This window comes from Phocoena sinus, chromosome 2, assembly GCF_008692025.1.
Source record: "Phocoena sinus isolate mPhoSin1 chromosome 2, mPhoSin1.pri, whole genome shotgun sequence".
Lineage (NCBI taxonomy): Eukaryota > Metazoa > Chordata > Mammalia > Artiodactyla > Phocoenidae > Phocoena > Phocoena sinus.
In genome coordinates, this window is record NC_045764.1 from 60339728 (window position 1) to 60364253 (window position 24526).

Sequence of the window (24526 nt, forward strand, 5' to 3'; positions counted from 1 at the left end):
GGTGAAAGGAACTGTGGTATATAGGCCTTTAGTGATGTAGTGGTAAGGTGTGAGGGGAGGAGAAGCATTCTGTAGTACTATGATTAGGTCACAGTCTTTTGGTGAGCCTGTGCCCCCTGGACTATAAACTTTACCAGTGCTTCTTAGTTTTTTCCCCCTTTCAGTGAGACAGGATGGCTGAAGTGGGCTGGAGTTCTGTATTTCCCTTAGCCCATGTGGAAAGCTGGAGGAGGGTAGAATTGATATTTCTTTAGCACTCCTAAAAAGTGTGGTAAGGGTATGGGGAATTTGGAAATCTCATACATTGCTAGTGGGAATGTAAAATGGTGCAGGTGCTTTGGAAACAGTTTGGCAGTTCCTTATAATGTTAAACATGGAGTTATCATATGACCCAGCAATTCCATTTCTAGGTATAGGCCTAAGAAAATTGAAAACATGTCCACACAAAAACTGTACACAAAGCAGCATTATTCACTATAGACAAAAAATACAAACAACCCAAGTCTATCAGTCTTTCAATGGATAAACAAAATGTGGTATTATTTATCCATGAAAAGATATGAAATACTGATACATGCTAGAACCTTGAAAACTTTATGCTAAGTGAATGAAGCCAGACACAAAAGGTCAGAGAATATGATTAAGTTTATATGAAATGTTAAGAATATGTATATCTATAAAGACAGAAGGCAGATTAGTGGTTACCTGGGCCTAGGGGGAGGGGGGAATGGGCAGTGACTGCTAATGGGTACCGAGTTTCTTTTAGGGATGATGAAAATGTTGTAAAATCAATTCTGGTATTGGTAGGAATATGTGAAAGTCACCCTGTAAGTATATGAAAGCCACTGAACTGTATAACTTAAATTAGGAATAAATTTTATGGTACATAAATTATATATTTTTAAAATAAAACTACTTAGGATGGTTTTGGTGTGAGTCAGGGATGAGAAGTTTGAAGAGATGAGCCTGAATATTCAGGAGGGTTTGAGTGAGTTAGGTTTGATTTGATTGGAAAATTTTGACAGAGCTAATGCGGCAATTGATAACCTAAGAACATGTAAAATGACTGCTGAGAGCATTGTGGGCCCAGCTATAGTTGATACCATAAATTTATAGTAGCACCCTTTATTTTGTGATTTTTCTCCAACACCATGTTGAGCTAAAACTCAGAGTTGATCTACATCCAGGGTATAGAAGAACAACATGGCAAAGGAATTGAGGGTGTTGGCAAAAAAAATATTTGAAATGCAGCCACAGAATCTAAGCTAGACAGAGAAGGGAAAATCAAGAGTCGACAAATAGAGGTTTGTGTTGTAGTAGAACCGAAATGATAGGAGGTAATGATCAGAGATTGGTATAGCGAATTAACATGACTTTTAAAGGAACTGGAAATTTTGCATAAAGGTTGTAGTATGGAAAAATGAGGGCAGAATCCTACCTCTCAACTCTGAGGTGTACTGTTGGGGATGGTGTGGTAGGGAAGGAATATGGTGCATCTCCATGAGAGGGCTTAATGAATGGGATTAACATATGTAAAGTGGGGAAAGGGTACCTGAAAAGAGCCAACCCCCAGAAAACAGAAGTATAAATTATACTTTCAGCACTGTCCAACACATTTGGAATAATATAGTCTCATTGGTGAGATCATCCCTTTTGTTGGGAAAGGTTACTAGAACAATCTTAGTTGAGGAAGATTTCTTAAGCTACACCTGAGTGCCTTTATTCTGGCCCCAAAAAATGTTCTGATTATGATTAGTGTCTTAATATAATTTTTATTACAATTTTTATAATTGTTATTAAAATATCTTAAATTGTCACTCTGTTTTTTACATCAATGTTTTCAGTGAGCGATTAGTGTTAGAGGGGATTTTTGAGTTTCCAAAGTTACAGTCCAGACCTTGGCTCAAAGTGTAAGCCCCAAGGTAATACCACTTACCTCCAGGTGGAGGCCTTCACTGGGTGAATCCCTTCTGCAAGAAAACATCTGCATGATATACCTGTTTCTGTAAACTGCAGTGGAAAACCAAACTTGTATATTGCCTTGCCTTTGTACATATATCTCTTCTTTCCCCTTCCAGAGCAGCATTCATTACATTTCTTAAGTGCTTTGCATAGAATTTCAGAGTTTAGTGTGACCTCTGTACTGGGACATTATCAGGCACAGATGCTACACTGAAGGGCTTTTGGCAATCAGTGGCTTGGTAGCTGTGATTCAGTTTGAATCACCCCCTCATGAACCATATGAAAGCAGCTTCTTGCAGGATCCCAGCCAATTCTTGCGAATCATTTTATTTTCCCAACTAGTTTAGAGGCCTTTGAGTTTCACTGGACTTTTTCCTCATTTCCTTCTTTTGTTGATTTTGGCCCCTTAACCTTCCACCCACTTTATTACTCATTTCTTAGGGACCTGACTACTCAGTAACACTAGAGAAAATATATCTGAAGCCATATGGATTGAGTAAAACACACTTAAGAGGAAAAAACAACAACAACAAGAAATGTGTTCTCTGAACTTCCTTTGTTTATATGATCTATTTATATGTTGTTACGGTTGTGTTGTCCAGCTGCTTCCCCATATTTCAAAAATGACTAAAGATATCTGGGAAACACTCTAAGAGGATCATGTTGGTATAGTGAATGAAAAGATAGTTCATTTGTCCCCCACCAGGTAATATATCTTCTTTTGAGGTGGGATGATGCCAAGAGCTTCCAATGCTGAATCTTGAGGCTCTCGAAAAGTCCTTTACTTCTAAGGTGACTTTTAGAAAGAAGCCAATTAAATGAGTCCTTTTAAGGTTTGTGGATATATACCTGACTATTTGAATGTTTGCTTGTGGTTTATAACTAGATTATATGGCATCTAATTGATTAATTTTCTTTTGATAAAATGAATATTGGTGTAAGGTGATGTTTGCAGCCCTTAAAGCCTGGGCTCTAATCTGGTCTGTGCATAATGTGAAGTAAAACATAAGTGCACTTGTGTCAAGATTATCCTAGAAAACATCTAGAATGGAATTTTGCAGTATTTGTTAGAGCCCCTTGTAACCCCCCCTTTCTTGAAGGAATTGAAAAGTTAGCAAGTATCCCTGCATGTGGAATAAACTCCGTACTCTGTGGTTGAGTGGGAAGTTCCTCTCTGCCTTCCATGCTCTCCCACTATAATGGGTGGTGAATATACAAAGATGCATTTTTTCAGAGTAAGCTATTTATGGAATTTGGTCTACTAAGTAACAAAGAAGTGAAAACAAGAAATAAGTAAGAATAAGAAATAAATCATCACTGTTATCATTTTGTAAGTAAATTATTATATTGAACATTTTAGAATATGGCATCACTGTCATCTGCATTTTCTTCGTATTTCCATCTCAGCCAGATGAATCCTAGCTCTGCTTGGGCTGCTGTGCTTTTCTTTTAATTGCTATTTCACTAGGTCTCCTTAGCAGCAGCACCTGAAATAACTGCTGAGGGAGCTCCTGAGTGAATTTTCATAATCTGTCCCTCAATTCTCCCAGGTGATTGAGGCACTTTTTTTCTTGAGTGGTTTGCAGTTCCACTTAAGTGGCTGATGTTTAGGGTCACTATTGAATGTTTTGTTTGAATATCATTTTCATGGTGAATGGAAGGCTTCTGCTTTTAGCTATATGGGGTGAAGCCCCTGGTAGTAAGCCTTGAAAGGGAAAAATTTTTCTTTGTAGCGATATGCTAAATGAAATTACTCTCTTTGTCACTTTGTCCTTTTATCCTTTCATTCTGATAACCTCAGGTTCTTCTGATTTATTTGCTTTCTTCAATTAGGCTTAGTTATTTCCTGTGCCCAGGTGCATGCTATTTCCACTGTTGGTCATCATGGTGATGTGGAGCACATTTCTGACCTGGAAGTGTGGTTTCTTTCATTTTGAACCACATCAGTATGCCTTCCATCCTCTACTTCCTTTGCATTATTTCCTTTTGGAGGACTCAGATTGTCACCATTTAATCTAAGGATGATTCATCTGGGATTAAGAACTCGTAATGCTGTAATAACAATACCTTTCATTATATAATAATACTCAAAGCACTTACGATCTTAGCCTTTCTCTGTTTATGAAGCACTTTCAGTTTAATCCTTCACAATAACCCTGTGGGTTAAGTCAGCAATTTTGTCTGTGTCTAAGATGGTGAAATTGTATCTCAAAGAGGCTGAATAACTTGCTCAGGGTTGCAGTGCTTCTGAGTTACTTTGCTTAACAGTTTTTACCGGAAATGAAGCATGCTTTTGAAGATATTCTGAATGAACAAAAAGGAATTTTCCAAACTGTGTCCTGGTTGTTAAAATCTGTTTTTAGTCTGGTCAGTTGATAAGACCAGGGTTAAAAGCCCATTAACCATAAAGTTCAAATTGATGTGTCCAAGTCAAGAAAATAAATATTTAGGTCAGTTTCTATTCTGCTGCTGATGTGATAAAGTTAAGGAAGGCTGACTCTTAAATTAATGCAACTTGAACTGGAGATAATTAAGCCATTAAATTTTTTTTTTATTCTGTCTTCCTTTTAGAGAGATGGAAACCTTGATGACTGGTTCCACCCTGCCTCCCCTTTTTGCAGATGAAGATGGCTCCAAGGAGAGTAATGATCTGGCTACAACTGGGTAAGCAGCTGCTTTGGGACACTGGGCCTCTGCCTAGGCTTCAGAACAGCTTCTGACAACATATGAGGTGCTAAAGAGGCGGTTTTATATCAAAAATAGAAGGTGCGTTTGTTATGCTTTGCAAAGAGAATGAGAGCCATTGTAAACTGCTTTAATATCTGTATTCAGCTGTCATTTGCAATGCTCTGGTTCCTGTGAACTGGAACAGCAGTACTGTGGGATCTAGGAAACATCAGTGACTCCCAGTTAAGAGAATTACATAGTCACCATTAAGGAAATACTTGCCACAGGGCTAGCTTCGAAAATCAAATTCATTTTCTGTCTAAATTGCCACAGATATTAAAATAATTTTTTCCCCAAACATCAGGGGTTTTTGTTGTTGTTTTAAGATTAGATTTTTAATTATGGTTCTTTATTCAAGATGCCTAGGAGCTCTAGCTGACTTCTGTTCCTCCCAACCTACCCCTCCCCCCAACTCCAACTCCTTTCTTTGGTATTTTTGGACAGATATATAAAGAAATGTAGAAAAGGGCTAATAGCAGTAGTCCCTCTTCCACTGAAAATCTCCGTTCCACTTGAATTTTTATCTTTTCTATTAGACATTACTTGCCAAAGAAGAAATGTATTCACTAATAGATTGAAGTGCTAGCTAATCCCTAAGATGAATTATTTTAATATTCCTTAGAGCTCTTTAAAAACAGACTACACTTTATAATTGTTTCCTTCCCTGGCATTCTTTCTTAACTCATTAATATCTGCCTTCTGACTTCATTCAGATGAAACTATTCTCTAAAACTTTTCTAAAAGCTTCCTACTTGCTGAGTCCAACTTGTACAATAAAAATGTTCTGAGTGTCTGCTATGTGCCAGGCACCATTCTAGGCACTAGACATTAAGCAATAACCAAAATGGACAAAAATCCCAACCCCTATAGAGCTTAACTTCTACTGCAGAAGTCAGACAACAGACAGGATAAATAAGTAAAATGCATACTACACTGATAAGAACTATGGATTAAAAAATAAAGTAAGGAAGAGGGACAGGAGGGGCTTGGGGTGCCATCTTAGATAAGATGGCCCAGAAAGGCTTTACAAGTGACTTGAATAAAAACCTGAAGGAAGTAAATTAGCTAGCCTACAGTTATGGGGGAAGATTATTCTAGGCAGAGGGAGCAGTGAGTGGGAAAGCCTTGAGGTAGGAGTGTTTCTGCCTTTTAGAAATAGCCAGGAGGCCAGTGTGACTGGAGCAGAGTATACCAGGGGGAGGGGTAATAGGCTCCATCAGTGTTTCTCAAAATTCAATGCACTTATGAATTGCCTAGACATCTTATTAAAATGCAAATGCTGAGTCAGAAAGTCTGAGTTAGGGCCAGAGATTCTACATTCTAATAAGTTCCCAAATGATGCCTGTGCTGCTGGTGTAAGGCCGGTACTTTGAGTAGCAAGGGACTAGATCGTGTAGGATCTTATGGGTCAGAGTAAGCACTTTAACTGTTTCTCTGAGTGAGGTGGGAAAGCATGGGGAGATTTTGAGCGGAATGATATGATCTGACATTTTAAAATAGTATCCCTGTGGCTGTTATATAGAGAATAGAGTGAAGGGAGCAGGGACTGAAGCAAGGAGACCAGTTATGGTTCTAAAATAATTCAAGTGAGAGATGATGACTCAAAGAACTTCACTAGTGACTTTGACAGGAGTATTTTTGGCAGAGTAGTAGGGACAAAAACCTCACTGGAGGGGATTTCAAAGATAATAGGAATGGGAGGTGTTGAGAAGTATAGAATTCTAGATATATCTTGAAGGTAAGCCAAACAGGATTTGCCTGAAAGACCAGATGAGATGTGAGAAGGGAGAAAAAAGCAGTTAAAGACAGCTCCAAATTTTTGGCTTAAGCAACTGAAGGGATGGAATTGCCATTAAATTAGATGGGGAAAAATGAGCAAGTGGAGGAGGGAATTTTAGGAGCTCGGTTTTAGAGATTTTAAAATAGAGATTCTTATTAGCTATCCAAGCAGAGATGTCAAATAGGCAGCTTGATACAGGGCTCTAAAGTTAGGGGCTGTCTACACTAAAAAGAGAAACTTGGGAGTCAATCAACATATTAGAGCTGATATTTAAGGCTGTGAGACTGGTTGAGATCATCAAACGAATGAGCACTGTGTGGGTAGAAAAGAGAAGAGACCTGACACTTGAACTCGGGGATACTCCAGTATTTACAAGTTAGGGAGGAGAGAAGGGTCAGCAAAGAAGACTCAAGGGGGTACCTGAAAAGGTATCAGAAAAAACAGAGGAGTGCAGGGTCCTGAAAACCAGGTAAAAAATATATTTCAAGGGAGGGGAAGAGATGAACTGTGTCAAATACTTCTGGAAGATCTGGTAAGATGAGGTCTGAGAAATGACATTGGATTTAGCATGGAGGTCACTGGTGGCCTTGACAAGATTGTGAACACTTATCTCCTTTGGGTTGGGTTTAAGAAAGAATGAAGGGAGATCAATTGAAGTCAATAACTATAAACAATTCTTTCCACTATAAACAGTTGAAGTCAGTAAGTACCCCCTTATCCATGGTTTCACTTTCCGTGGCTTCTGTTACCTGCCATGGTCAGCCATGGTTGGAAAATATTAAATGGAAAATTTCAGAAATTAACAGTTTATAAGTTTTAAGGTGCCCGCCACTCTGAATAGTATGATAAAATCTCACACCATCCCACCGTGTCCTGCCTGCGACGTGAATCATTGCTCTGTCCAGCATATCCCACCTGTTAGTCACTTGGTAGCTGCCTGTTATCAGATGGACTGTCATAGTATCTTAGTGCTTGTGTTCAGGTAACTCTTATTTTACTTAATAATGACCCCAAAGCGCAAGAGTAGTGATGCTGGCAATTCAGATACGCCAAAGAGAAGCCCTAATGTGCTTCCTTTAAGTGAAAAGGTGAAAGTTCTTGACTTAATAAGGAAAGAAAAAGAAATAGTAATATGCTGAGGTTGCTGAGATCTATGGTGAGAATGAATCTTCTATCTGCGAAATTGTGAAGAAGGAAAAGGAAACTCGTGCTAGTTTTGCTATCACATCTCAAACTGCAAAAGTTATGGACACAGTGCATGATAAGTGCTTAGTTAAGATAGAAAAGGCATTAAATTTGTGGGTGGAAGACAGAACAGAAAACAGGGTTCAGTATACTGGGGACCTTGGAACATACCACCCTCAGGTCAGGTCCATAAAGGAAAGGAGAAAAATGAAGTGGAATCAAGAAAGTGTGTTTTTTGTTTTGTTTCTAGGTAAGAGTAATAATGCCACATTTGTTTGCTGATTAGGCTAATCTAGTAGAGAGGAAAGAATTGGTGATGCCAGAGAGGGCAGAATTGCTGAAACTTGTTTTTGAGTAGGCTAGAGGGTGTGGGATCCAGGGCGCAAATGGAAGGGTTGTTGGCTTTAGCTAAGAGTATGGACAATTCATTCATTCATTGGAACAAAGGAGCCTTTTTTTTTTTTTTTTTCAGTCTTTATTCAACTTGTCATCTCTAAGGCATTTGCTGCTTTTGACCACTCCCTCTGATTCCTATCCATTTCAGTCAAGGGATTCACAGGATTGGTACTCTTTCCTAAACCTAGTTTTCATATTTTACTGAAATAAGAATGTGCAAGAGTTAGTAACTTAAAAATTGATGGCACAGTTGAAATGAAGAATGACAGTGAAAGAAAAGACATTGTAAGACATCCAAAATGATTGAAATATTTGAAAAACAAAGCTGCCAAGATCAAACTGGATCTCTAATGGCAACTCTTCAGAGAACATAATTAGCATTGAGTTAATAACTTCTCCTATCTACCCTTTTTCACAGGACCTCAAAAATGTAGGAACCTCCTAGTTATAATACTCTATTTTTTATAGAAGTGTTCCAAAAAATAAAATTTCTGTCCTTTCAAGGACAGTCTGAATCTGCTTTCATTCTTTTCTCAGTCCACTGTAATCTGGTTTTTATTCCCATAACTCCACTAAAACTGTACTCCCTTGAAGTACAGGGAGTACAGCTGAAGTCCTTCAGATCTTCAGATTTAGCAGATACTTTTTAGCCTATCTTATGTGATATCTGCAACTTTTTGCTTGTGTAATAACCCCTTCTCAAAAGTCTTCCTGCCTTGGCCTCTGTAACAGTATTCTCTCCTAGATTTCTTAACGCCCTCCTTAGTCTTTCCCAGCTCGTCTAACACTTGCTTCTAAAATATTGTTCCAACAGAGTTCTATCCTGACTTTTCTTCTCACTGTCTTTCTGGAGAATATCTAGCACTTCCCATTATTTCCATGAGCTGATGCCTCCCAAAATATCTCCTGCCTTTTCTTCACTTCTGTTCTCTCAGGGCATGTTTCCAGTTGTCGGTGGGACAGCTCCACCTATTTATGCCATGAGTGTTTCAAACTTAGCATTTTCTCACCTGTCTTTCTTACACACACACACACACACACACACACATGCACACACACACATTCCAGTTGTTACATTGATTAATAGTACATTATCACCCAATCTAGAAACCTCAGAATTACCTTTGACTCTTCTTTTTCCCTCACTATTTATACTCGATCTATCATTCTACCTCTTAATTATCTCTTAGCTTTCTCTCCCCTATTCTCCTGTTTGCCCTTGTCTCCCCCTTAGTCTATTGCAGTAGCCTCCTGAAGAGTTTCCCTTTCTCCTATTAATACCCTGTTCTTTCTACCTGTAATAATGTTGTTTACCTGATGAATGCCTCTTCAACTTTTAAGACCTCCTCTGTAAAATCTTTCTTAACATTCTCTCCATACATATAAAATTCCTCATCCCCTCTACTGTACCTTTATGGCACATTTTACAGACCTCTGTTTCAGTACTTACATTGCATTGTAAGTATTTTCTGTAACCCTGTGGAGTATACATTCTTCCAGAATAATGACTGAATATTACTCTCTTGTACATCTTCCTCCACCTTCCCCACTACCTGCCCCAAACCCCAAACTCCCTAGCGCATGGTGTTACTTTTATTTCCATTCCTTTATCTAAATGCGATAGGGTATAACTCAGTCTAAGATCCAATTGTCATCTGTACCTTCTTGTGTCCACTTTTCAGAAGGATGAGATCTGGTTTGCTGACTCATCTGGAACAGAATGATAGGAACAGAAAATGTATATCTCTGATTTATTAACATTTATACCTGAACTTACTGAACTTGATAATATTGTTCTTAGACGATCTCATTGTCAATAAACACTATAATCCAAGGAGTAGCCTATGGAATGTACCATAAGAGATATTTCTTATGCCCTTAAAGAACGCTCTCTTTTGTGATAGGGGGGCAAACTTCCTCTTCAACTCCCATTCCTGTTCTTTTCCATTAATAGTATTTTCCTTTTATTACATGAAAAGGAGATACATGAAACTAGCATATAAAAGTTGCATGCTCAGAACTAAAATGTAAAGTCTACGTTGAGGAGAGAGGTAATTTGTGGGGGAAAGATTATAGTTGTTTTTAGTAGGAGATTTCTTCATGGAACTGACCTGATCCAATCAAGCACTGAAACCTTTTTTAAAATGCTCTATAATTGCTATGGAGACATTGTTTACATTTATACAGAATGAGGTGGGGGAATTAATTCAAGGGCTGGCATGTGATTTTGCTGGCAGTGAAATTTGTCTTGAACCTTGGTAAGTAGGAGTTTTTGATGCTGTTGATACTGAACTTTTCCACTCTGCCTATCATTCTTCAGGATAACCCACCCAGAGGTTCCATATAGTAGTGGAGCCTCATCATCCACAAATAATCCAGAATTTGTTGAGGATCTCTCCCAAGGTCAGTTGCTTCAGAATGAGTCTTCAAATACAGCAGAAGGCAATGAACAGAGGCACGAAGATGAGGTAAGCTGAAGCATCTCCTCCTGTTACTGGTCTCTGAGGCTTCTGAAGAAGCAGTCAGCAAGGGAGTTGACCGAGGTGTTCCTCCTCTGGCCTCCTTACATTCTGCAGAATATTCTGTTTTATATTTCTTGTTTCACATAGAACCATATTAATGGTTTTAATGATACAGAGACAAATAGACTCTTCTTTTTCCCCTACCTAGAAAATTTATACCTGCATCAGATTAGACGCTCAACAAATGCTTACTGAATGAGTTGCATGATTTAATTAAATAAGTAATTAGGGCTTCCCTGGTGGTGCAGTGGTTAAGAATCTGCCTGCCAATGCAGGGGACATGGGTTCGAGCCCTGCTCTGAGAAGATCCCACATGCTGCAACTAAGCCCGTGAGCCACGGGCTATCTAACTACTGAGTCTGTGCTCTAGAGCCTGCGAGCCACAACCACTGAGCCCGCACACCTAGAGCCCGTGCTCTGCAACAAGAGAAGCCTGCACACCGCAACAAAGATTAGCCCCCGCTCGCCACAACTAGAGAAAGCCCACATGCAGCAGTGAAGACCCAACACAGCCAAAAATAAATAAATAAAATAAATAAATTTATTTTTTTTTTAAAGTAATTAACGAGGAGTCCACATGCCCTTACTCAAGACCACACTCTGCTCACCAAACCCTGCAGCATGGAGGCATATGTGCCCAAAGGGTTCACACGACTTACCAAGTCATTCATTGTCCCATAGGGGGCATCTTTTTCTAATTTACACAGAGGTTCTGTATGGACCTGGGCCATCATTCCCTTGTTGGACTTTCAGTGTTCCTCACAAATGACTGATTACATTGTCTATGTTTTAAGGTACTCTCTTTTTGTTTTTAGCTATAAAAGAGTACCACCATTGACTTTTGTCTTTGTTCTTATTTTGAAAGAGCTTATTCTTTTTATGTTGGCATTCTTAAAGATTATGACAAATGCTTAAGGCTTCTTAAACATCTTAAATCCTTAGTAGCTTTAATATTAAATGTTACTAGGTTTACAAAGCAAAACCAAAAAGAAAAACAAAAAAAACTGATACCAAATACACCATTTGCCCAATGCTGAATTATTGTACCATTTTATATATATTTGGAGGAGTGCAGTATGGTAATTAATATTTAGATATTTTTGTCCCATTTGGCTTATCTTTCTCTTCTCTGAAATAAAAACGCTTATATCCATAAAACTTTATTAACTGATAGGCTATGTGTATTTGTAAAATTATGAAGTAAAAGTACCTTGCATCCTGTTTAAAAGGACAAAGAAAAAGGCTGTGGTAAAACAATAGTGGTACTTCAGTCCTTTAAACTTTTTTGGGAGCGATATTGTCTTTTGATTTAGCTAATAACATATAAAGACCTCTGCCTTTATAAAATAAACATCTTAAGAAATAAACCAGCAAGCCAAAGAACTAGTATTCATTTGGGATATATTATAGTTGCTGAAATTTTTCTAAGTCTTAGATATTAATTTTAAAATCTATAGTGCTATCTACTGTGGGAAATAAACTGGTCTTTGAATGATATCAGTGAGAAACACCCTTCATGAATGATTTTAATCCTAGTACTACAACTTGTCTCCTCTTCTTTTGCCCAGTGCTTGTGACAGCATCTTGTTCTGATCTACTGTAGCAATGTCTGCTTCCCTGGCACAGTGCTGTATATGTGCTGCATTTCTCATTTAGAATATTCCCCTGTCAGGAGTCAGGATTTGTTAAGTGAATATGAAGGCCAGAGCTTATGTGATCATGGTACCCCTCATTCTTATCTGTTGGGATTAGCACTAAAATAGCCCCTTAGTGTAACATTGTGTAGCATGGTACATAAAAAGGTCTGCAGGTGAACCATCTGGGGGTCCCTTCTTGAAAACTGCATTGCAGCCATTTGTACCTATAACAGGTTTGGAGAGCTTTGAATATCCAGGGCCTTAATGGTAGCAAAATGCAATTATTAATCCTGTTTTGTTTGCTGATGTTGATTATTGTGTTATTTGGGGAAATTTTTGTTGTTGTAATTTGGTTTGGGGTTTTTTTTTTTTTCTTGTTTTGTAGCAAAGAAGTAAACGAGGAGGTTGGTCCAAAGGAAGAAAGAGGAAGAAACCTCTTCGAGACAGCAATGCACCCAAATCCCCCCTTACAGGATATGTTCGGTTCATGAACGAGCGTCGAGAACAGCTTCGAGCAAAAAGACCAGAAGTCCCATTTCCAGAAATTACAAGGATGTTAGGCAATGAATGGAGTAAACTTCCTCCGGAGGAAAAACAGGTAATTGTTCCTATTCCTGATCCTTTGCTTGGTTTTGATTATATCTCAAAAATAACTTTTGTCAGAAAAGCAAAGAGAATGGACTGTTGATTCTCCAAGTTTGTCATGGGCCTAGGAGACCAGAATAGCAGGGTCCTTCATAGCTCTTTTCTCCACAGTGGTTTTTATACTCTTTCAGGGTCTGCTGCAGGGACGTGAGCAGGAGGGACTCTAGGATCCCCTGCCAAACCAAAGCAGCTCCACTTTTATTTGCTTTATATGCTGAGAGTTCATATAAGATTTTTATAAAAAGTAGTTCAATATTAAGAAATCTGTCAGCATGGTTTATTCTGCCAAGTTAAGTGAAAAGTCATGAGTTAAATGAGAAAATGTCTTTTGATAAAATTCTGATATTCACATAAGAATTTTGTTTAAGAAAAAGATGTTACTGCTTTAATAAACTTTTTAAACTGGAGTTCTGGCAAATTTAACCTACTATGAAAAATAAAGCAAGAACTATTTGAATTCTTTTTCCTCCAAGACAGAAACTAACCTTATTGCCAAACTGAAACAAATCCATTTGTTAGATTTGAGAGGAATTAAAGACAAGTTAGCCACGAACTGGTTGAAATGCCACAAAATTGTTGTGATTGTAGGGATTGTCGGAGGGGTTGAAAGTTCCCAGCATTTTCAGTATCTGATATATGTCTACATTTCTCTTATGTCTTACACTCCTTAAAAAGGATTCCAAACAAACTAAAACCAAATTGAAAAATACTCTTGGGAATTAACTGAATTCAAAAAATTTCAAAGAGATCAGATTGAGTTGCAACTTGGAGCTCTGTGTTTGTGGTAGCAAGCTAATAGAAAACAGAGTATATCATCCATTGTTTTAGCTCTAATGTATAAATGGATTATGAGCTGTACATAGTAGTTACTCTTTTCTCTTTAATTTTTTTATTTCAAAATTAATACACGCTCATCGTTTAAAATTTTTTCAGACAATACAGAAGTATATAAGGAAAAACGCAAAAGTCATTTCCAGGGATAACAAACAGTGATAACTAGTTAGGCAGGGCAAGGGTTTTCATGTTTGTTTTTGTTCTTAAATTTTTATTTGAAAATAATTTTTTCAAATGTACAAAAAGTTACAGACATAGAATAATACAAAGAACACCCAAATACCCTTACCCAGATTGACCTGTCATTAACACATTTTCTCTTTTCACACATGCGCTCATACTCTCCTGGGCAAGATTGGGCATGTGGTTTCTCTTTTCTCTCTCTCTCTCTCTCTCTCTCTCTCTCTCTCTCTGTCACACACACACACACACACACACACACACACACACACAATTTTTTTCTGAATTATTTGATATAAGTTACATACATCATAGCCCTTTACCCTTAAATATTTCAGTGTGAATTTCCTAAGAATAGACATGTTCTCTCACTTAACCACAGTTTAGTTAACAACCTCATAATTTTGTATTAACACAATACTTTTATCTAACTTGCCACCTATACTCCAGTTTTGTCAGTTGACCTCTAACGTCATTCCTCTGTAACATTTTCCCCCTCCAGTTCAGATTCCAGTCCAGGGGTCAGGCTCTGAGTTTAGTAGTCAAATCTCTAGATTCCTTTAATCCGGGATATTTCCACAGCCTTTCTTTGTCTTTTATGACATTGATATTTTTTTAGGAATACCGTCTCTCCCTCTTCCTCCCCCTCCTTTTTGTTTACTTTCAACAGAACATTCCTCATTTTATATTTGTCTGATGTTTCCTCATGATTAGATTGAGGTTATGCATTCTTGTTCAGAATACTGCATAGGTGGACGTTGGTCCTTCTCAGGGTATCGCATATGCAGGCACACAATGTCTTTTATTCCTCATTCCTCATTCCTTTTATTCGTAATGTTAATTTTGCTCACTCACTGAAGTTTTTTACTCTCCCTTATAACTAATAAGTAGTCTGTGCAGAGACATTTTAAGAACATTCAAATAGTCTGTTCCATATCAAAATTTCCCCCTAGATTTAGCATTCATTAATAACTTTTGCCTGATCTAATATTTACCATGATGGTTGCAAAATGATGATTTTCCAACTCTAGCACTCCCTCCACATTTGCCAGTTGCCCTTCAGCATTCTAATCTAAGGAAGAGCCCTCTTCCTCCCTCCATTTATGTATCTGTTTGTTATTTATTTACAATTGGCTTAGGCATATGAATTTCTTTTTTTCCCAGTGGTTTATAAATTATTACTCTACTTGAGTATTTTGATACTTAAATTGTCCCAGATTTGGCCATTTGACCCCTACATCTGGCTCTTGTGTAGGACAAGGCTTTTAACATAATATCTAACTCTTGTTTGTGTTCATTTAGAAGAGTATTTTTATACTTTACTTCTTAAACCTAACGATGAATGAAAAGTACAAGGCATTAAACAAAATTATCCTAGTAGATCAATGAACTTTGTTTAAATAATTAATAGCACAAAGCATGTAGATACAGGCTGTCTCATAGTAGTCCATTTTAGGTCCATAGGGTGAGGTCATTCTTTTTTATGTTCCTTGTATCTCCACTCTTCTGGCTCTTAAAGGCCAATTGATGTATGAGATCATCTCCTCAGAGTGGGTTGGGGATAAAGAAACAAAGTAATATTCCATCCTTTCCCCTGGGAAGATTAAGTGTGCCTATGTGGTGTTCAGTCTTCTTGAGGACTCTAGGGCCATGTGTAGTTCTATCTATAGGATTAGTAGAAGAACTATAATCTTCTTGTGAATTTTTTATGAGAATGACCTCAATAGAAGTTGTCTTCAATAAGTTAAGAAAGGCAGTAGTCTAAAAAGTTAGAATCACCTATTTCTTTTATAACTAAGAAATATTTTATTCTATTCACATGACTTTTTTTTTTTAATTCTCAAAGCTTATCCCACTTGTACTTTTCTTTCCATGTGCTAATTATCCTTTGCTTTCTTCAAAGAGTTCATTGGTATTTTATGTCAGTAAGACCTATTTCTTGAAAATAATTCCATATTTCTTCCCCAGCGCTACCTTGATGAAGCAGACAGAGATAAGGAGCGTTACATGAAGGAGCTGGAGCAGTATCAGAAGACTGAGGCCTACAAGGTTTTCAGTAGGAAAACCCAGGACCGTCAGAAAGGCAAATCTCATAGGCAAGGTATCAGAACCAGAACCAAATGTATTTGTAGTTTGTTTTGCATGATGGAGTGTCACAAAGCCAAGTATTAGAGTGAGAATATAAAAGATATATTTCTATCATTTCTCTATTATACTACATTCACTTACAAGCATCATCTTGGAATTTTATTAAAATCACATTGCTCTCATTTAGAAATTTCAGTTGGGTTTCCATATCCAGTATCAACAATTTGGCTTGTGCTCCAAGACCCTTTTAGTTGTCTGTGCTTTTTCTTCTATTTCCAATTTAGTCATTTCTCTACCTCTAAACAAATCTGTCTGCTACACTACATAACCACCTTGCTGTAACACCTCTAAGCCTTTCATGTGATCATTTCTCCCAGCTTCCAGTGATCAATCATCCTTTTAATTCACTCATTCATGTATGCGTGTATTCAAAAAATGTATTGAACACCTCCTAGTACGTATCAGGGTCTCATCTAGGCATTAGGGATGCAAAGGTAAACAAGATACAGAAGATCCCGGTCTTCATGGATCTTTTGTTTTCCGTTAAAATTGTTCATCACACTCTTAAAACATTGCTAAAAGTTCCCCTCCTTCAGGAAACACTGCCAAAGAAAGAAGCCCCACTCATAATAGCTTGTCATTCCTGAGCTATTGCGTCTTCTCCACATTTGGGCATCTTGCCTGCTAAACTGTAATGTCCTGCAAACATCCTTTGGCATGTATTTCCTGTCCACTCTCCCACCCTGTTCTCCTCAAAGGTAAGAACTGTGTCTGCTGTTTCTCTTGTGTCTAACTGTGTAACCTGTAAGATGGGGTTCCCTTTAACTTTTGTTGACTGATTAATAAAGCTATCAGAGAAAATATGATATGTTTTGAGAGCCCTCATATACCAGCAGTTTTTGTAGCTTAGCATAGTCATTTCCTTAGGTTTTGTTATTCTGTTTTGTTTTTCAGCTTAATGTTCTTATTCTATCATATTTTTAGATGCAGCCCGACAGGCCACTCATGATCATGAGGTAATTAACTTTCTGTCTACATAGCGTCTACATAGCGTGCGTGTGTGTGTGTGTGTGTGTGTGTGTGTGTGTGTGTGTGTGATATATGTATATAATAATGATGCTATTTGAAATGCTATTGGACTGTTTTTTAATGAATGGCAGAGTATTTCCTATCCTGTAATTAGGATTGGGTTAGTTGCCTTTAGCTCAAGGACTCTTAGCATATGGCAGACACTTATGTCATGAGTCTCTCCTTGAATTAAAGCCCCTAACTCTAGTCCTTTCTTATGGTCCAAGAATTTTATTGGCTTTAAATGCTGAAGATGGCTGGAATTTGGAGTGAGGTATAGAAATGAGGACCAACTAAAAGCTATAACTTGACCATAGTTTATCATCATCAGATACTATATTCTGACTCTCAAAAAGTTGTTATTTAGGGAATCCAGTATTTAGTTAAAATGAACTATTCAACTTACAGCATCTACAGACCACAAGTGACATTATCTTGATTACTATGCCTACTTTCCTCACTGGTGCATATTTGTTTACTGGCCTTTTCCCCTCCATTGGTTCAGTCTCAGCAATAGGATTTAGACCTGTGTTCCTGTATAGGACTGAGGCCTGTGTGTGTTGGCTCTGCTGCATAGAGAGCTTTAAATATATATATGTAGCCTATGATTAATATATGGTTCTAAGAAAATAAAATTTGTGGTAATTTCATGCATGAAAATGCTCAATGACTCCTCATTGCTTACCAAATCACATTCAAACTCAGCAATCAGGGTTTTCTGTAATTAAGCCCCTATTTCCCTTTCCAAATACCTTAACTCCCATATTTCCCATATATATCTTATGTACTTAAAAACCTTTAATACTCACTGTCCTCCAGGTGCCGAATACTTTCTTTCCCTCACTCATTTTTTCTGTTACCCTCTCCCATCATCCAATTTTGCCTCTAAATTCTAGTCATCCATCAAACCCTATTTCAAGTCCTATTTCCTCCTTCAAGCTTTTCCTGTTTCCTCCAACTTCTTTTAAACCTCACAGCTCTCTATATTACTCTTACACACTTAGCTGATCTGGCTAAGGTGCCAGAGTTACTCAAGTGCTTCTGTTATTAACACGCTTGGATTATAATCTCTTTGAAGGCATGCATGGTCTAGTTCCATATTGTACCCATCCCATCTAGCATGATGCCCTTGCATGGAAGAGTTCTTCCATAAATACTTATTTGTTTCTATACAAAACCCATTTGTTGAAATAACAGTGGATATTTACACAAAAAGAATTTTCTGATATACTCTTTTGCATGTATTGGGTTTTTTATTAAATCAAAGAAATCATTTCTTCAAAATAATAATGTATTTATCTTGGAGTTGTAGTTCTCATACCTAATTTGATATTGGTGACCTTCAAAACATAGAGAACACTTTTAGATTCACAAGTCAAATAGATTTATTACCATCCATGAATTAGAAAGTGAGAAGCATAGTAAATATTAGCATTTTATTATTCATATAAATCCTATATAAATGTAGTTATATATGACATCTCTGTGTTTCAATTAGGATGAAATCTTATTTTTTTTTTGCTTGAGAAACTGTATGTACACTATATATTTTAAATCATAATTGAATAGTGTTGCAAGCTTTCCATATTGCCAAATACTTATATAATTACTTATTTCTCCTTCCTTTGTGTGCCCAACCCACCAATATCATTAAATATCATTAAATTACCAAACTTCTTTTTTTCCCTATTATAGCTTCTCTGTCCTTAATGGTTACAAAAGAGAGTATGAACAGTAATCTAAAATATTAGAGCTCACATTTTCTAGTCAATGACTGACTCCTTTCATCACTATGGATTTTACTGCCCAAACCATATGTGGCATTTTTGCCTCTCATAAAGTTAATAGTTGCCATCAGAAAAGATTTAGTAGACTTAGTCATAGAAGCTGCTGCTACTGATTTGAGAAATGAAGGTTTTTTTAAATACATTATTTAGTATGATATGAATTTCTATGATATATGAAAAGGAATAAGTCTCTGTGTGATTCCCCTGTTTCAGGATTAGACTCATGTGAACACAGAAAAGGAGGGAGTAGGTGGAGGGCCAGCAGTAATTTCTCAAATGTGTGTACAGTAGGGTCTATAAATCTGTTGTATGCCCACATCAGGATAAAGCTCTCTTAGTAAGGTTGTTGACCCAATTAGTGTCCCCCACTTTATCAGTTTTTATTGAATAATATCTTACTAAACTAGGTAATTTCAAAAGAGTTGCAATAAAAAAAAAACCTCTTTGACAATTGTTAAACATATTTACACATAACCTCCTAGAGTATAATAAGAGTTAAGAAAAATAAGAAAACACTACAAGTGGAAAACAAAAGGAGCCACAGAAGCCCCCATGGAAAGGAGGAACTGAATCAGACCTTAAAGATGACCCAGGTTTTGTGGGGCACTTCAGATATATTTATATTCATATATATATATATATATATGTAAAATGGCTTGAGCAGAGTTATGAGGAAGTTATTAAAAGAGCAAGTACCTTGCAAAGTGCCTAAAACATCACAGTTTCTAAAAACATGCTTATTTCCCTTTACTTATCCTATTAGGAATAAAATGGCAAATGCCATAAAATAGTCTTCGAGCTCACTTCAAAACTACTAAGACCTCAGAAATCCTCTCGACTGACCCCCTCATTTTGCCGGTGAGGAAAATGACTTGCCTGAGACAGGAAAGAACTTCCCAGAGTCACTTATTGAATTAATTAGAGGCAGAATTGTGACTGAAAGCCAGGCCTCTGTAGCCCCATCTTATTTAGCAGTCCTGGCAGCACCTGCCACGTTATATGGAATAAACAGCGTTGCAAGTTAAAATGGGCCAGGTTGCCTGTGATGTCAGCAAAATTTGTTGCCACTTGAGACAGAAACGATTTGATTTGTGTGTATGTAGTAAAGAAACCTATTGTATTCCCTAATGGAACTTAGATTCCTAAGACATTGTTGCCAAGGCAGTTACTGGAGAGCATATTAGAGCCAAAGAAATGCTGACCTGAAAGCCATTCAAGCCATTCTGCATAGCAGTGGGGCACTTAAGCCTGGTACACAATGTTAAGAGCATTCCTTAAGGTAAAGGGCACTTGAGAGAAGCATATCACTCTCTATGAATTTCTGGCCCTGAGCCTAGATCACAGCAAAATAGTTTCAGTTCAAAAGGCCTCTGTTCTCTTACCCTCCACTCAATATATAGAATGAAAACCAAAGTGAAGAGTATTCTCGCTCCTCTCAAATCAAAAGCCAGCCTGCTAGACCCAGGAGTCAGCTAGTGTTACTCTCAAGAAAGTGTCTAAATCTCATGTGAGGACTAAGATAGAAACAATAATTTTGTTTCTCCTTTAATTTATGGGAAATGACAAAATGACACTCAGCCTGAACAAATTAGACCCTTTCAATGAAGAGGTAATGAAATCCTTATGATTTTAATCCCTTGAGTGACCCTTGGAGCAGCTTAAGTATATCTGAGCCCCCAAGAGGATCCTCTCCAATGCCAAGTAATGTACTCAGTAATGGAAGAGTGCTGATGGTTTTTATGACCACTCTTCAGTTAAGTAGAATTCTCTGTTGCCTCTCAGAGACTGAACAGTTTCATTTAATTGCTTTGGTGTTTCTTTCTTTGCACTCTAAGAATCTATACCAAAAGGCAGTGTGTTAATGCACCTATGTGGTGCTGTCCTCTGCCCTTATGTAGTTAGCCTGGTTTGGTTTGGACTGCTTTGGCAGGGAAGAGAGCAGAATTACCCATCTGAGCAGAATCTAGGCCTTGGAGAGGGCTCTCGGTACCATGGTAATGGGAGCCAAGCATCCCCACCTACCCATCTGACTGGCAGATATTCAGACCTGTGGCTAGGTAAACTGATCTCATATAAGCCTATGCAGTTAACTAAGAGACTGAACAAGATGGGATGATAAAATCATAAGGCCTTATCCTAAGTCATTTATGGACTTACGCTTATATCTGTTATGTCTTGTATAGTAACAGAGTTAAAGAATATGGTAAGCCAGCAGAGTAGAGAGATAGTCACTGAGAAATATGCCTAAGATACCTTCTGGAACCAGCCTTTCTTGTCCATACATTAGTTCTCTTTGAAATCCACCAAGAGCTGGCTAGAGGTAGAGCTTTGCATGTTGAAACTGGGGCTTTCAGTGGTAATCTTGTTGTTTGTTTTTAAATTGTTCTGAAAAACTTCACTTTCTTTCTTTAAGAGGTAAAAGATAGGGTAAAAATTAAGTGCTGTGAAAGTGTCTTCAGGTAAATACATTGTTTTTCAGACTTCCATCTTAGACGTCTCTCTTGATCAGATGCCATTGGCAGGCAGCTTACACAGCACAGCCCTGACCCCTAAGGAGGCAGACACCAGTATGAAAACAGGATCTTGGCTGTCAGAATTCCCTCATAGGCTGTTAAGTGTTTAACCTTTCTACTGGGCCCCAAATCATATTTGTGTTCAAAGATAAAAGACTAGTGGTGGCAAAAGTAGGAAAGATACATTCTATCTCTGGCATTAAATGTGTTTCTATAGGAATGATTTCTAGATTTTTTAAACTGTTCTTTATGTTATAAAGGTTTTGGAATCTTCAGATTTCACTATCAATTTCTTCAGTACTCATTTCCCACTGTTCTCTTTACCATCTTATATTATGCAAGATTTTAAATACTGCCAAGACACTTATAATTTATGTTCTTAATGCTTTCAAATTCATTGTAGAAACTGCAGACAAAGCATTTTGAAATATTGACTTTATTCACAAGGATCATTGTGGAATATATTTTGCAGTGGTTTTGTGAGACTTTTATTTTTAATGGCTTATTGGTGAATTCATTTTAGGTTTATTATTCTTTTCTATCTCACATAATCCTTGGGATTTTCATACTTAGAGCCCAGTTATTTCTGGATTTTTGGTTTTGTTTGTTTGTTTTTCCTGTGTCTGAAGAAAGTCTAAAAGATCCCCAACTATAGGCTGCCCTTGTAAATAAGTAGAAGTAAAAGTAGAAATCCCAGTGGAATACCATTATTATTGCTCATGGCTGGCAGATCTCTGCTTAAAATTCTTATTGTCCACTCTGCAAATTTAGATTGCATAATCCTATCTCAGAGAACACTTTATGTATACAAAGTGTATATACATAAATGTATATACATGTATATAAAGTGCTTTATGTATATAAAGCACTTTATGTACAAAAAGCACTTTATGTATATAACCAACAGAAGCAACAGAAAAAAAACCTAGAAATTCTCTTTCTATATTCCTACCTCAACCACTTTCTCCACTGTATACTGTTGACTATTCAAAGCACAGAGCTAAGAAATGGTTTCCAAAATCTCCATTAGGGAAGTTTATGTAGGTTTGTTTTAAGGTTTCTCATTGCACAGCAGTTGTCACCTGAGAGATCTGAATGTTTGACCTGCTTGAGCTCTATGAAAGTTTGGTTCCAAAGAAAAGGTGAATACATTTTCCTCACAGCCCCACCTAGACTGATTCCTGCTCATCCTACTATTTCTTTAAGGAAAACATGACCATTGTGCCTTTAGGCACTACTGTTTAATTTAGCTTCTGTTTAAGAATTAACTATTTTGTTACTCTTGATTCACAGAAAGAAGCAGAGGTAAAGGAGCGGTCTGTTTTTGACATCCCTATATTTACAGAGGAATTCCTGAACCACAGCAAAGGTGGTTACCAAAGGATCGTTTTGTGTTACTCAGGTCTATGACAGGGGATTTAGCTGTCGGGAGGAATTCATTGCTGAAAAGCAACGGTAGTGATATTCCAGACCCTGGGACTGGTCTGGAAGAAGAAAACTGCTTCCATTTCACTCTGTATTAAAAGCAGCTACTCAGAGACCCGTGGAGGACAGCTGAGCCAGTGTTGTCAAAGCTGCTTTAGTCTCTGGATCAGAGGAAATAAATATACATCACTAATTCAATTGCTTTCAGGCTCTTAGCCTAGAACCCTTTGTACAAATGAAAGCTTACATGGATGTCCAAAATATAAAATAAATATGAGTAAAGCTGACCCCACTGCAGTAAAGATGTGGACCCACAGCTGTGCTTGCCCAGTCTCCCAGGATCCCCCTGTGGAACCCCTCAGGCTTATCATTGCACAGCTTTAAAAAATCAAACAAACAAACAAATACTGGGAATTACAGCTGTTCCTTACAATCTTAAGTATAGAATATGACCAGCTTTAAGAATTAAAATAACTCTGGGGAGCCAGGCGTTTTCCTGCTGAAATTGCTATCTGGAAGGCCATAATGAGAATAGGGACATGAGGAGGGGTAGCTAATTAGAGACAGCTAAGCAAGACTTCCTGTAAGAGTCATCGGGACTCCTCAGAGAGGCTGGTATTACCTGTGTTTTGTCGGGGTTTTGTCCTCAGCTCGGGAGGCAGAGCTCCGTCAGCTTCGAAAATCCAACATGGAGTTTGAGGAAAGGAACGCAGCCCTGCAAAAGCACGTGGAGAGCATGCGCACAGCGGTGGAGAAGCTGGAGGTGGACGTGATCCAGGAGCGGAGCCGCAACACCGTCTTACAGCAGCACCTGGAGACCCTGCGGCAGGTGTTGACAAGCAGCTTCGCCAGCATGCCCTTGCCTGGTAATGTCATCCCTAGCTGAGCCCTGTAAAGTGGCAGGGGTGGGGGGAGGTGCTGTTCATGTTGGTACTGGTGTGGTGAGGCTGAAGTCTCACCTCCAGAGGAAAATCAGTAAACTCAGAGGTTTTTGTGGGCCATGTAATACAATCTCAGTATTGGTTAAACTCATCCAGAATTTCAGGCTCTCTGCTCAGTTAAATTTTTCTTCAGTTATATTTTCATACAGTCTACTTTCTATTAAGCTTAATTTGATATTCTGAACAGTGGAAACTGAGTAATATTAAAGTCCTGAGTGGAGCGCTTTTTTTTGTTTTTTAAATTGTGGTGTAATTGACATATAACATTGTGTTAGTTTCAGGTGTACAACGTAATGATTCACTATCTGTATACACTGTGAAATGATCACCACAATCTAGTACCATGCATCACCATACAGAGTTACCAAAAAAATTTTTTCTTGTGATGAGAACTTTTAAGATATACTTTCTTGGCAACTGTCAAACATGTAGTACAATATTATTGACTACAGTCACCATGCTGTACATTACATCCCCATGACTTAATTTATAACTAGAAGTTTTTATTTCTTGATCCCCTCCCCCAACTCACCCATCCCCCCAGAGCATTTTTCTGATGTATATTTGCTTGCTTTGTAATATTGTCTTAATGGGAAGGAAAAGGAAAATAAATACTAGTATTTCTTTTTTTCTTTTTTTTTTGCGGTACGCGGGCCTCTCACCGCTGCGGCCTCTCCCGCCGCGGAGCACAGGCTCCGGACGCGCAGGCCCAGCGGCCATGGCCCACGGGCCCAGCCACTCCACGGCACGTGGGATCCTCCCGGAACGGGGCACAAACCTGTGTCCCCCGCATCAGCAGGCGGACTCTCAACCACTGCGCCGCCAGGGAAGCCCAT

At 38.0% G+C, this 24526-nt stretch overlaps 1 protein-coding gene across 2 annotated transcripts in view; it reads left to right on the forward strand.

Moving 5' to 3' along the window:
- HMG20A (high mobility group 20A) overlaps nt 1-24526 on the forward strand; it is a 69678-nt gene that overhangs the window by 38761 nt on the left and 6391 nt on the right. Inside the window, exons 2-8 of one of the 2 annotated variants that reach the window (XM_032623956.1) lie at nt 4534-4626; nt 10371-10518; nt 12595-12807; nt 15837-15969; nt 16941-16972; nt 22618-22693; nt 23400-23615. In XM_032623956.1, coding sequence (XP_032479847.1) covers nt 4538-4626; nt 10371-10518; nt 12595-12807; nt 15837-15969; nt 16941-16972; nt 22618-22693; nt 23400-23615 — 907 coding nt within the window. In that variant the 5' untranslated portion in view covers nt 4534-4537. Of the gene's footprint in view, nt 1-4436; nt 4627-10370; nt 10519-12594; nt 12808-15836; nt 15970-16940; nt 16973-22617; nt 22694-23399; nt 23616-24526 lie in introns of those variants that run through there. The other variant, XM_032623957.1, reaches the window with a different exon arrangement.